The sequence below is a fragment of the Plecotus auritus genome (genome assembly GCF_963455305.1).
Source record: "Plecotus auritus genome assembly, chromosome: 6".
Taxonomy (NCBI): Eukaryota; Metazoa; Chordata; class Mammalia; order Chiroptera; family Vespertilionidae; genus Plecotus; species Plecotus auritus.
The window spans coordinates 87,117,485-87,130,006 of NC_137773.1; the positions used below are offsets into that span (position 1 = coordinate 87,117,485).

Genomic DNA, 12,522 nt, shown 5'->3' on the forward strand with positions numbered 1-12,522 from the left:
GGAGTAGAAAGCAGCCTGCCTAGTAGTCATCATCTGCAAAGAGATTGAAGATAGAGTCTTTTGCTCACGTGTGTTGGGAATCTTTGTGTCTTTTGTGGGTGGAGGGGTAAAGGGGATGCCAGCTTTCCAGCTAAAAAAATGTAGAAATATTTCTCCACTGTGGCAACAGCTGCCTAAGCCCCACCCCCCAAAGTACACATGTTCAAAAAAATCACCTGTTACCACATAAGGCGTCCATCCATATCTGTTATCTTAAAGGCTAAGTGATACTGATCTTTGGGAACAGCTCTCTTGACTTAAATTTTAGAAGATGTTAAAAAAACAAAAACAAAACTCAGCCCTGTCTGGTTTGGCTCAGTGAATAGAGAGTCAACCTGCAGACTGAAGGGTCCCAGGTTCGATTCTGGTCAAGGGCACATGCAGTTTTGGGCTCGATCCCCAGTAGGAGGTGTGCAGGAGGCAGCCGATCAATGATTCTCTCTCATCATTGATATTTCTATCTCTCTCCCTCTCCCTTCCTCTCTGAAATCAATCCTCCCATATAATAAAAGCCTAATATGCTAAGTGTCCAGTCGTCCGTTCAACCAATCAAAGCTTAATATGCTCATGATATGCTAAAGCCGCTCAACTGCTCGCTATCACATGCACTGACCACCAGGGGGCAGATGCTCCAACTGGTAGGTTAGCTTGCTGCTGGGGTCTGGCCAATCCGAACTGAGCGAGAAGGACCAGACATGCCCTGGAGCCCTCCTACAGATCTCCCCGGCTGGCCAACCTTCTGCATCTCTCCCTGGCCCTGATTGTGCACCGGTGGGGTCGCTCAGCCTGGCCTGCACCCTCTCACAATCCGGGACCCCTCAGGGGATGTCGGAGAGCCGGTTTCGGCCCAATCCCACAGGCCAGGCTGAGGGATGCCACTGGTGCATGAATTCGTGCACCGGACCTCTCATAATAATAATAAAAAATACATAAAAGGAATAAAGAGGAACTTTACAATGGAGAAACAGGGCAGACACCACCTTAATCAAGTGATCAAAGTTCACATCACCAATGATGGTTCAAGTCAATGCTACCTGCCTCCTGATCCAGGGCACCAAGGAAGACAAAATATCTCCTTGGGACAGCCCTGCCCGAAATGCAAAACCTGAATGTGAGCAGGAGAAACATCAGGCAGACTCAGGGGGCGGAACAACTTCCAAATGACCTGGCCTGTGTACCTCCTGTAGGTGAAGAACATGAGAGTCACAGAAAGACGGCTGGGGGTTGGGCAGATACGAGGAGGCTAAAGAGACACAACCAGAAACACCAATGCAATGTGTGATTCTGAACTGGGTCCTTTTCCTAGAGAGAACTAAAAAAATTTTTAAAGTGGCAACATTTGAGTGGAGTCTGTGAATTAGATGGTGGGAAGGAATCCACAGTAATGTCCCGATGCTGAGCATTGTGCTGTGGTGTTTAGGAGAATATCTTTGCTGCCAAAAAATCCACACTAAACTATTCAGAACTCTGGGGGCATCAAAGAGCTCAGGGGAGGGGTGTGTTTTTAACCCACACAACGTTGTCTGTAAGTTACAGGCTGTTTAAAGAAAAAAAGATCATTATTTTTGTGTTGGCAAGTTTCCCAATCTCCCTTAGGTTTTAAGCAGAAGCATCTTTTTGTTACTTTTCATCCTGTAATTGATAACGTAATTTTCCTCAATTTCACAAGCCGCTCACACTTGCCTTTGCTCTTCGAAGCAAAATTGATCCACACTTTTCCCATCCCCAGTGACGGGCGCCTCCCCCTCCCACCACCAGCCCCTGGGCAGGGCCCCCCAGGCCGCAGCACTCACTCCTGGCCAGGCCCAGGTCGCTGTCCCGGCTGTGCTCCAGCCGCAGCTGGGTGATGTAGTTGCAGCAGTCCAGGAAGGCGTCCACGCAGGCCTTGTCCTGGAGGATGAACTGCGCCCTGCGCTGGCACGGGTACTGCATGGGGTTCTCCCGCATACCGTCCTCACAGCACTTGCGCAGCTCCTTGCTGGGGTACTCACCCGCTGTGGGAACACACCCCAGGCAAGTCCCCACAGGGCCTCACAGGGAGAACCTGCCCAGGTCCAGGCCGTCCCCTCCTCCCGTTTTGCTGGGATCTCAGTGGACAAGGTGCAAGGGTCGGGGAGGCGGATGAGGGCTCCCACCTTTGCCCTTCCTCTTCTCCATGAGCTGCACAGAGCGGCGTCGCCGGGTGGCTGGTTTCGGGCATGCCAAATCTGAGGGGCAGGTGGACGAACAAGATGGGTTAGGCACTGACTGCCTGTCCTTGGTGTAGTCCTCACAGTAGCTGCAAGGTGGGAGTGTTATTGCTCCCATTTAACAGAGGTAGACACGGAGGCTCAGAGAGGAGAGCGATTTGCTAGTTGGTGGTAGAGGCAGGACTTGAAACCAGGGTCCCAGATCCTATCGGGGAGGTAGAAGCGCTGCCCCTCCCTGGGTGTCCACTGGCCGACTCCTCACCTGACCGCTGCTCGGTCTGCAGGTTTTTGCTTGTCTGGAAGGCCAGTCCGGCATCCGTAAAGACACCCGCATAGTTCTTTCCACTGCCCGGCGTGCAGCCAATGTCTGCCTTCTCCACTGTGTCCCAGATCTGCAGGGTGAGGAGGGGGTCAAGTGGAGGCTGAGGCCAGGCCAGCAGGGCCTACGTCAATACACCAACACATCCACCCAACCTCACTACTGTCCTCATCCCGGGCTCCAAACATTCCACAGTGGGTGATCGGAGTGTGCTGTGGTGGGACTGTGAGCTGTGCCCATTACCATGACCATCCCCAACATAGACCCTGTCCATCCACATTTCCATCTGCAACTTGAACTTCAACCCATCCCCATGTCTGTGTCCATTTTGACCTCTGCACTCAACCCACACTCAACCTCACGTCACTGGTTGTCCCCACCGCCATTCCCACCTCAACCCAACACCATCTCTTTGCCTCTTCCATCTTTTACCCAACCTCAGTGACATGGGGACATACCTTTTTCTGAGTCAACCTATTCTTCTTATTCAGCACAAATACGCCCTTGTCCACGGCCACCAGACCCACTCGAGCCCCCTGGTTACCCTCGATCTTGAGCGATATCTGTTGTCCAGGTAGATGCTGATGCTTTTTCTCCTTCATGGCACTTTTCACCACCAGCTGTGAGGAGGTGAGGGTGGGGGGGTTGGAGGGAGAAGTCAGCCCAGCTGGCCCCAGCCTTGGTAGGTAGAGGACAGAAGAGGTTCTGTTCTGGTCTGGAAGGAGAGAAAGGTGGAGACAGAGAGAAGAAGGGAGACGCACAAAACCAGCATCGGGTAGAAAATCAAGAAAAGAGAAAATTGGGGGCAAGAGAGATACTGAGACTAAAACAGGGAAGAAAACAAGATGGAAAAGGGGAAGAGAGAGGCAGGAACTCTACAAGCAGCGGAGAGAAATGGGTTCAGAAGGACGGAGAGGGTGAGAGACAGAGAAAGCCATGGCCGGGCAGAGAGTCACAAGATGGGCACAGAGACTAAGCAACGCTTACCGTGCCCACACACGAATCCTTGACATCCAGCCACACGGAATCAGCCACCACCTCCCTCTGGCCTCCTTTGTTCAGCGTGTAATAGGCCACCAGGCGGAAGGAAGGAATAAACTCTGTCGTGATGGTCAGAGGCAGCACCACCAGGACCTGGCCGGCTTCTCGCACCTGGCGTCCCACCTTCAACAGCTTCCCCTTGTTCATGACCTTCGGAGACAGGTTGGCATAAGGATCAGGATGGCAGGAAGGAGGATCGGGGATCTGGAATGGGGTAGGGCTCTGGAGAGCTGGAGAAGTGAGGAGGGGGGAGACCTGTGGTTGTAGGAAGCCACGCACCAGGTAGGTGAAGTATCGGACATTGGCATCCTGGCCAGGGTCCATTTGCAGGTTAAAGTTGACATTGAGCATGTCCCCTGGCTTGAGCTCCGTGGCGGGCACGGAGAGGTGCAGGTAGTTGTTGGAGTTGCCCATCGTACTGTAGGGTAGGGCCTGCATTTGATTGGTAGCCTGTCGCCCCTCCGGGAGGCCCTCCTTCATTGTGCGGACCTGAGCAGGGAGACAGGGAGGTATGCTGCCTACCTGGGATGTCCATGTCCTAACCCCCGGCACCTGGCAATATGGCAACTTGTGTGACAAGAGGGACTTTGCAGGTGGGATGGAGTTAAGGATCTGGACATGGGCAGACTATTCTAGGTTACCCAGACGCGCTAAAGTCATCACAAGGGTCCTCATAAGACATCCTTGCAGATGACAGGAGGCCCTTTGTAAATGGCAGGAGGACCCTCTACCCAGAAGGCAGGACTCCAATGTGCAGACAAGACTCCTCTATGCGAATGAAACATCTCTATGTGAATGGCAAGACCCACTTATGCAAATGAAAGGACCCCCGCTATGCACATGACAAGACCCCTTTGTACAATCATTAGAAGCCTGTTGTACGAATAAAGTCCTCTGTTTCCCTGGGTGGGGTCCTGCTGGTGCCGACTCACAGTGATCAACAGGGGCTTCTGGCTCCTGTGTGTGTTGATGGTTAGCTTAGCCAGGCCATCATCCCGGGTCACAGAATGCACTTGATTGGAGCCCTGAGTGGCCACAGGGATGCGGCCAGCGGGGGAGCCATCAGGGTTCGTCACATACACCTGTGGGTGCAGGGAAAGTTGGAGGGGGTTCAGCAGACCCAGAGATGTGGCCAGTGCTCAGGAGTGGGGTGCAACCTTGCCCTGGGTCTCACCATGAGGTCAAAGGGCATGGCAGGTTTGAAGAACCTGGGTGTCTTGGTGAAGTGGATCTGGTAGGGGGAGGTCACGATGGGGATCCCGCTGCGCTCCGCCTCCACCATGTCACTGCCTGAGGGGGCCAACTGTGAGTATATGGTCCTGGGCCATCCTTCAGGGCCAGGCTTCCCCCGCATTGGACCCTGCTGCCTTCATATCGGACCTCCCTCCTCAGACCGGGCCTCTATCATAGGACTGATCCCACCTTCATTCTGGGCCTCCTCCCTCAGTTGGGCCTCCCCTCTCAGACTGGACTGAGTGGTGGTACTGAGCCTCCGCCTTCGGCCCAGGCTCACCTGAGTGTAGGATGACGGTGACAGACACATACAATGACTTTCCCACTAGGGCAGCTTCTCGCGGGGGCTGCGGGGCCGCACTCAGCAGGACCTCTCGGCTCAGCACAGCCTCTCCAGTGCCATCCACGATCTGGGATAGGGAATGAGGGCTCAGAGGGGGATGGACTCAGGGGGAAGGGGGGAGGTGATTCAGAGAGTGAGAGGGAAGGGTTCAGAGTGGAGGAAGCTCTGGGGGCCCCTGGTAGGTACCCCAACACGGGTGAGTGACTGGGACAGTGAAATCCTCTGGTCACCATCCTGGACCCCAAAGATGACAAAGGCTGTTCCATCCACATTCTTCCCGTACAAGAACCTGTGCAGAGAGGAGAGTCTCAGATTCTCCCTCCTGAAAATCTGAGTCCCCCCCAAAATTCCATTGGCCATGGAGAGGACCCAGAATTCCCAGCCCCTCACCTCACCCTCAGCAGGCCCTCACCCGGCCCCTCATCTGGTCCCACCCGATTCCTTACCTGGTCCTCACATGACCCCTCACCTAGCCTCTCACTTAGCCTCTCACCTGGTCTTTCACGTGACTCCTCACCTGGCCCCTCACCTGGTCCCTCACCTGGTTCTCACCTGGTCCCTCACCTGGTTCTCACCTGGTCCCTCACCTGGTCCCTCACCTGGTCCTCACCTGACCCCTTTACCTGACCCCTCACCTGGCCTCTCACCTGGCTGTAATGGTAACCTCCAGGCCCTTAGGGTCATCAATGTAGTAGAATTTCTCTGCAGGTTCCACTTGGACCTCAAAACTAGGCAGCACTGGAGAGGCGGGGAACAGCACTGGTGAGGAGCCAGCACTGAGCCCAGCATTATGGGGCCCACACCCTGGCTCCCTCCTTCTCTTACCATATTCCTTCACCTCAAACTCAGCCGAGAAGACCTGCTGTGGTGAATCTTCATAGTGGGCTCGTATCTTCCACTGCCCCATGCTGTGGGGAAGGCAGGTGAGTGATCTGCTCAGACCTGGCAGCCCCCCACTCCTTCTGCGATAGGGGAGCCCCAAACCCACTCCTGGAGGGCCTGACGTACTTGACCAGCTCCGGGATATTCCAAGACAAGGGCAAGATGCCAAAGTGATTTTGAGAAGAGAGGGGGTCCCGCTTGATGGGAATGCCTTCAGGCGTCTGTAGATAGACAGGGAGGGGTGTGGTTCTTCAGAGCAAGCTTAGCCCCTTGGCCCTCTCCTTCTCTGTGTCTGGACACTCTCTCTGTCATGTCTACAACAGCAGCGGCTAAGAACGTGGACCTGTGTTGGACAGTCTGCGTTCAGATCCCACTGTGCCACCTACAAGCTGTGTGACCTTGGGCAAGTTACTTAACTTCTCTGTGTTCAATGTGCACATCTAAAAACAGGAGGTAAATACAGCCCCTCTGGCTGGGGACAGAGTTCATGTAAGCAGGAGCTCATCATGATGAGTGTCCCCCTGATATAAAGAATCCCTGGAATGTATTACCTTCTTTTGTGCAAGGCCCTGGGCTGAGCATATGATCTGTGCTAAGCCATACATAATTGCTCTGTTCAACATTTGTTCTACAAGAATAGCAATCTCCTGTACTCATATTACTTCATTTCTGTCAACAGTAAAACATCGGGAGACACCACATAGAAATCTGGTTTTCAGCCTACTCTTGGAAACCAGGGTAACTGTGGATAATGCCCTCCTGTTGGCACAGGTGACATTTCACTTCTTCCTTTCTCCCTCCCTGCCTCCTTTCTTCCAGTCACTTTGTATTAAGCCCCACTATATGCCAAGCACTTTGTTGAATTCAGGAAATAAGACCCTGAACAAACAGATAAAAACTCTTTTCTGTAGCCCTGGCTGGTTTGGCTCAGTGGATAGAGCGTCGGCCTGCGGACTGAAGGGTCCTGGGTTTGATTCTGGTCAAGGGCACATGCCCGAGTTGCGGGCTCGCTTCCCAGGAGGGGACGTGCAGTAGGCAGCTGATCAATGATTCTCTCTCATCGTTGATGTTTCTATCTCTCTCCCTCTCCCTTCCTCTCTGAAATCAACAAAAATATATTTTAAACAAAAACTCTTTCCTGTAGGGAATTGAGGTTCCACAGAGGTTGGAGGGAGCAATTAATAAATGAATAAATCCAATTTACAGGATACCAAAAGCATGGCAGGAAGAGAGAGTGAAGTGCATGTGTGAATGGGAGTGGTTTGCAAATTGCAGGTGCTCAGAAAGGCCTCACTGTAACATTGGGGCATTGGTGACATCTGAGCAAAGTTTTGAAGGAGATAAGGGGCAAGTCGTGTGCAAATTTGGAGGAAGATTATTATCTAGGCAGAAAAAACAACCAGTGCAAAGGCCCTGGGGCAGGAGATTCTGCCTCGTGTGTCAGAGGAACAGGGAAGAGGCCTGTGTGGCTGGAATAGAGTGAGTGAGAGGGACAGTGGGAGGAGGTGAGGGCAGGAAAGAGACACGGGAGGTCATTCAGGGCCTTGTAGGTCACGGGGAGGACTTGAGCTTTTTTTAAAAAAATATATAGATATATATTATTGATTTCAGAGAGGAAGGGAGAGGGAAAGAGAGATAGAAACATCAATGATGAGAGAGAATCACTGATTGGTTGCCTCCTGCATGCCCCACACTGGAGATCTAGCCTGCAACCTGTTCATGTGCCCTGACTGGAATCCAACCTTGACCTCTTGGTTCATAGGTAGATACTCAACCACTGAGCCAGGCCTTGAGCTTTTATCTGGAGGGAGGGAGGAGTCCTGGAGAGCTGTGAGCAGAGGAGGGGCTGGCCCAGACTCAGGTGCTCACAGGCGCCTCCTGGCTACAGTAGGCAGAACAGACTACTACACAGCATTATGGAATTACTCCAATCTTCAGAAGAGAAAACTTAGGCTCGGGAAGGTGAGAGACCTGGCCAGAGTCACAGGCACCAGCGTTTTATCTGGAGGTGGAATTCACAGGTGCCAGTATTGCCCCATGGGTCCCCGCCCACCTCTAGGCCTCTGTGTTTGTGCCTCACTATATTTCTTTGCTTTAGGGCAAGCGTGTCAAACTCGCGGACTGTGGGCCACGTGCGGCCAACAAGGAATATTTTTGTGGCCCAGACAATATAACGGTATGTAAGAAACGTTTTAATAACAATTTCGTAACTTAATTTTTACAATATCCTGTTACACATAATTGTTAATAACGAACTGCAACATTTGCTAATGACTGATTACTATAATCCTGTTGCACTCATTTCCCTTGCGTGTCTTTTTTTGCAGGCCACCATTTCTCCCCACTAATACTGGCAGCGAATATTTTAGCAGCTGATTGCCACGTCATTAGTCTTGTACTGACTTGTTTGGTGTGCGCAACAAGAAATATTTTGCTTTTGGAGAACAAGAGAAATAGGTTTATTTGTGTTACGCTTATTAATTTGTGCAGTTATTCAGTGTCTGGTAAGTTAATGTTCAAAAAAATATTAATTTTTATTAAAATGTTCTCTTACATTATGTTAACTATTACTCATTTATTTCAGCCCTTTGTAGTCAGCATGTCTCTATCGAAATAAACCTACGTTTCTATGAAAGTTGAAGCTTTTGTTTTTTTTGCAGCCCACATAAACTTAAACCTTGTTTATTTGGCCCGTGTTAGCCTTTGAGTTTGACATGCTTGCCTTAGGGTCTTTCCTGGTGTCTCTTTCTCTATCTCAAACTCTCTCTTAGTCTCTCCTTGGGTCTCTGCCCCCAGTGTGTCTGGGGGCCCGGCTGCCTGGTACCTCAATGCTGACGATAATTGTCCGGCCCACAGGCAGCAGCTCATTGTCCACAGTGAAGATCCGATAGAGGACTGGGAGGTGGCGGGAGAGAAAGGGACAGCTCAGTGAGGCCCTGCCCCTCCCAATGACCCAGCCCCAGCCCTCGGAGCCACCCATCAGCCCCTTACCCGTGGAGCCTGGGGTGTAGATGGTCTTGTCCGTCTGGATGAAGAGATAGCCGCTCTGAAAGCTGACTAGCACCACCTTCTCCACCGGCGGAGCATTCCCAAAGACCGCCTGGACAGTCACAAACTTGGTCCCCTTCTGTGATTTTAACTCCTTGCTGGCCGGGATCTAGGCATGGATCCGGGAGGGCGTGAGGAGGGGTCTGCCCCAGGGCCCCTTGCCCACCGTCCAACCTCTGGGCCTTCAGCTGGGTCCACATCTGCCCCTCCTCACAACAGAGCCTGCCCCTCACTCCTGCCTGGTCTCTCTGGTTTGCCGGTTTGGGGAGAGGGGGGTACTCAGCGAGTGGGCAAGGGCAAGAGACAAGCTAAGGGTCAGAGAGAGGAATGGAAAGGGGGATCAGAGAGGGGGCTCAGAGGATGGAGGGCTCCGTAGTAGACTGGGCTCAGAAAGGGGAGGAGAGTCGGAGAGGAGAGGGGCTTGAAGGAAGAGAGGGCTTGGAGGGGGCGGGGCATCCGCGGGCGGCTCCAGTGAGCACCCACCTTGATGGTGACTGTGCTCAGGTAGCCATTGGCGCTGTTCAGAATGGTGTCCTCGCTGGACAGCACCTGCTTCTTGCCTGGGAAGTCATGTACTGTAACCTTGACAGGAATGTTACCTGTCCCATCGTGGGCCTCCAGCACCACTGTCTCCTCGTTATCCAGCCGCAGGATGTTGGGGGTGATTATGGAGAACCTGCGGGGAGGAGTGAGCGGGGTCATCCCAGGGACCTGACATTCCAGCCCGCGCAGGGGGTCTCCCAGTCCCTGGTCCTGGAAGGGAGCCAGTGACCAGCAATGGCTCAGGAGCTATAGGTCTCATCAACCCCTGAACCTCATAACCAGAATCAGCAAGACCCCAATTATCTAAATTTCCAAACCCACAGTTGGGGGTCCCACATACATACTCCTAAATCCCTAAATCTTTAAACACCCTAAGTGTCTAAACACCCAGACTCTCAAGCACCCCAACTATACATAGCCAAACTCACATATACCAAACCTTTAAACCCCAAATCCTTGAACACCCCAAGCCTCTACCCAAACCTTTATCACCCACGCCTATAAATACAACTAAATCCACTCCCAACCCCAGCTGACATAACCCCACGCCACAGCTCTACACACACTGAAACCCGTAAATCCTAAAACTGCAAACTCCCAAATCATGTAAAGTCAAACCACCGCATCCACAGAATCAGCAAACACCATATGCACCCTAAACCTGCAGACCCCCAGTTTCATAAACATCCACACATCCCCTCTGCACAATGCCTGAATTTCACAAACACCCAACCCATAAACTCTCAAAGTCACAGGCAGCCCCATTTATGAGCATTCCTCCCCACTAACTCCTCCTCCTCCGGCATGATGCACCCTGAATTCTACAAGGACCTGAACCCACAAATGCCCACTCCACCTCAGAAGTTGCCTCGCTAGGGTTAGGGTCATGACTACTCACATGGGGTCCCCCAGGGCCAGGGGGAGACTGCTCAGCAGCAGGAGCAGGAGGCTGGGACCTGAGGCAGGCCCCATGGTACAGGGACAGTGGAGGGACAGAGGGACAGAGGGACTGAGGGTTGGAGGGAGAGGACAGGGAGGACTGAGCAGAGGCTGCTGGAGGCCTCCTTTTATCTGGCTCCCGCCTTTCCCCCACTCAGCCCAGCCCTCTGCTCCCCATGGCCTCTCCCCTCCCTGGGGCTGCCCCAGATTTCTCAATAACATTTCCTAAGTATTTAATTCCCTGGGCCAGCAAGTCCTGGGGTAAATAACCTGAGGGCATGTCCTCCTCCAACAGGAGCAGAAGTGCCCCCTGCTCTGGCCTTCCTCAGGGACAAGGCCAGGGGTGAACAGGGAGATTTCCTGTTACACACACATTGTAGTGGAGGAACTCTGAGGGCAAGGGACCGCCCCCGCCCCCACCTCAGACATCTGGGCCTGGCCCAGTCCAGTTTCGTCCATGTACTTATTAACCAAACCCTTTCTAGGAGTCTACTTTCAGGGTCTTCCATGCTGAGGTAGAGTGGGGGACAGACCCCAGCGCAGACACTGCTAGTCCTCTGCAGTGTGATCTCAAGTGGAGAAGAAGAACTCTGCTTCTTGGAGGGTCAGAGAAGGCTTTTTGGGGGAGGGGTCATTTCAGCTGGGCTTTGAAGTATGCATAGAACTTCACTGTCCAGGTGAGCATGTTTTATAGGCCAATAGGAGCATGGAGCTCCCTTCACCTACTCTTGTCAGGATGTCTGAATAGCTATGATGATTTAAAAAGTAATATTTGAGGCCCTGGCTGGTTTGGCTTAGTAGATAGAGCTTCAACCTGCGGACTAAAGGGTCCCAGGTTCGATTCTGGTCAGGGGCACATGCCTGGGTTGCTGGCTCGACCCCCAGTGGGGAGTGTGCAGGAGGCGGCCGATCATTGATTCTCTCTCATCATTGATGTTTCTATCTCTTTCTCCCTCTTCCTTCCTCTCTGAAATTAATAAAAATATATATTTTTTAAAAAGTAATATTTGTGGACCATTGCTAACTTTTGTATTTGTCTTATATCAGCATCCTCTTACGATATTATTATTTAAAATTATATTTAATTTTTTGTATAAATAAGTAAGGTAATCATATGATTTAATATCTAAAAGGTACAAGTATAGCCTGGCTGGCGTGGCTCAGTGGTTGAGCATTGATCTATAAAGTGGGAGGTCACGATTCGATTCCCGGTCAGAGCACATGCCCAGGTTGTCGCCTCGATCCCCAGTGTGGGCCATGCAAGAGGCAGCTGATCAATGATTCTCTCTCCTCGTTGATGTTTCTATTTCTCTCTCCTTCTCCCTTTCTCTCTGTAATCAATAAAAATATATTTTAAAAAAATAAAAATTAAAAATACACTTTTAAAAAAAGGTGCCAGTATATATAGGGAAAAGATAATTTTCCTCCTGGGCCCGTTACCAGCCATCCAGGTCCCAGACATCACCATGTAATGAAGGATCATGATTTTTTTCCCCCAAAGATATTGTTTGCATTTACAAATGTTCACACAGTTGTAAGAACAAATATTGGCATGCTCTACATACAATTCTTCCTGGTCTCCCTGAGTCACACCTTTCTTCTTTATAAGCAGCTAGAGACTGTTGATTACCAGTGCACAGAGAACTTCCTTGTTCTTAAAAAGACTGCGTCATATTACATTGTGTGAAAGTTACGGTCCTCCAACTGATGGACAGACTTTCATGGATTACAAACCATACTCTTGCCAGTGAGCTATGAGCCTAGGTCTCTTTCCAGCTGTGTCACTTACTGGTGGTCTCAAACCCCTGAGAACCACCCTGCGTCTCAGCTTCCCCATGTGAAATGGGCTTATCACATTGCCCACTTTCTGGGTTTGTTTTGTAAGGAAAGGAGATAACACAGATCAAAGTCTACAGGCATTGGTAATCTTACTAGATAGCGCTGAA

The 12,522-nt window shown here is 51.5% G+C and overlaps 1 protein-coding gene across 1 annotated transcript in view; it reads right to left on the bottom strand.

The window, feature by feature from the left end:
* LOC308252325 (complement C3-like) overlaps window positions 1–10,740 on the bottom strand; it is a 34,277-nt gene extending 23,537 nt beyond the window's left edge. Inside the window, exons 1-17 of the mRNA XM_080676729.1 lie at window positions 10,536–10,740; window positions 9,578–9,770; window positions 9,038–9,203; window positions 8,871–8,941; window positions 6,173–6,267; window positions 5,990–6,072; window positions 5,812–5,902; window positions 5,351–5,453; window positions 5,102–5,231; window positions 4,763–4,878; window positions 4,521–4,670; window positions 3,868–4,077; window positions 3,535–3,738; window positions 3,006–3,167; window positions 2,491–2,620; window positions 2,175–2,246; window positions 1,833–2,033 (exon numbers count right to left, since the gene is read on the bottom strand). Of these exons, the coding sequence (XP_080532855.1) occupies window positions 1,833–2,033; window positions 2,175–2,246; window positions 2,491–2,620; window positions 3,006–3,167; window positions 3,535–3,738; window positions 3,868–4,077; window positions 4,521–4,670; window positions 4,763–4,878; window positions 5,102–5,231; window positions 5,351–5,453; window positions 5,812–5,902; window positions 5,990–6,072; window positions 6,173–6,267; window positions 8,871–8,941; window positions 9,038–9,203; window positions 9,578–9,770; window positions 10,536–10,609 (2,251 nt within the window). The 5' untranslated portion in view covers window positions 10,610–10,740. The remainder of the gene's footprint in view (window positions 1–1,832; window positions 2,034–2,174; window positions 2,247–2,490; window positions 2,621–3,005; window positions 3,168–3,534; window positions 3,739–3,867; window positions 4,078–4,520; window positions 4,671–4,762; window positions 4,879–5,101; window positions 5,232–5,350; window positions 5,454–5,811; window positions 5,903–5,989; window positions 6,073–6,172; window positions 6,268–8,870; window positions 8,942–9,037; window positions 9,204–9,577; window positions 9,771–10,535) is intronic.
* Window positions 10,741–12,522: the final 1,782 nt, after the last annotated feature.